The 853-nt window shown below is 66.5% G+C and overlaps 1 protein-coding gene across 1 annotated transcript in view; it reads right to left on the bottom strand.

The window, feature by feature from the left end:
• IGF2BP1 (insulin like growth factor 2 mRNA binding protein 1) overlaps nt 1–853 on the bottom strand; it is a 29,185-nt gene that overhangs the window by 799 nt on the left and 27,533 nt on the right. The window contains exons 11-13 of the mRNA XM_009644395.1: nt 732–806; nt 308–439; nt 14–127 (exon numbers count right to left, since the gene is read on the bottom strand). Coding sequence (XP_009642690.1) covers nt 14–127; nt 308–439; nt 732–806 — 321 coding nt within the window. The remainder of the gene's footprint in view (nt 1–13; nt 128–307; nt 440–731; nt 807–853) is intronic.

Here is an 853-nt window from a genome sequence, read left to right as displayed (position 1 = left end):
GGCGGGGCCGTACCTGGCTGGCGTAGAAGTGCCCGATGATCTTCACGATGACCTGCTCGTTCTCGTCGGGGGTCTGGTCCCGCGGCACCACCACCTCCGCTGCCGTCAGGTTCTGCAGCTCGTTGACCTGTGGGGAAGGGGCAGAGACCACCCCGTCGTGCCGGGCGGGAAGGACGAACCCCTCCGGGAAATCCCCGACGGGAAATCTGCCCCTGGGATGGCCCCAGGCACTGGCACAAAGCAGCCACCCTCCCTCCCAGGGATGTTCCCGTCCCCCCATCCCCACCCAAGTGTTGCCCCTGCTTACGGTTTTGCCCCCTTTGCCGATGACCCTGCCTGCGGCCGAGGCAGGGACTCGGATGTGCGTCTCCAGCTTCACTTCTTCCTTCGGTCCAAAGAAGTTCTCCTCCTTCAGCTTCCCATAAATCCTGCCTTGCGCCTGCGGAGGGAGGGAGCACAGCGTCAGGCATGGCCCAAGGTGTCCTACCCCCCGCACGTCCCCAGCGGGTCCCCATCCCCGCGACCTGGCGGCATCCCATCAAATCCTAGTCCCTCGAGGTTTCAAACCAGCTCGGCCCCTGGGGGAGCTGATGCTGGGTTTATCCAGCCACACACTGGGGGGGCTCAAAATTGGGGTCACCACCCTGCTCCCCCCCTCCCGCTCCCGGCTCCGCAAGGCGGCAGAGAGGGACACCCCAAATTCCCCGCGGTGACGGCAGCGCGAGGGGAACCTTGAACTGAGCTTCTGGAGGGCCCGTGATGACGACCATGCGCACTTTGGAGTCCGGCGTCTCCGGGGGGGCAATCTGGAGGGGGGGGAGACAGGGCTGTGGCGGGGGGCCGGCCGGGGAGG

The sequence above is a fragment of the Egretta garzetta genome, unplaced genomic scaffold, assembly GCF_000687185.1.
Source record: "Egretta garzetta isolate BGI_Z169 unplaced genomic scaffold, ASM68718v1 scaffold498, whole genome shotgun sequence".
Lineage (NCBI taxonomy): Eukaryota > Metazoa > Chordata > Aves > Pelecaniformes > Ardeidae > Egretta > Egretta garzetta.
Note: the sequence above shows the minus strand (reverse complement) of the source record. Positions and strands in the feature narration are given on the sequence as shown.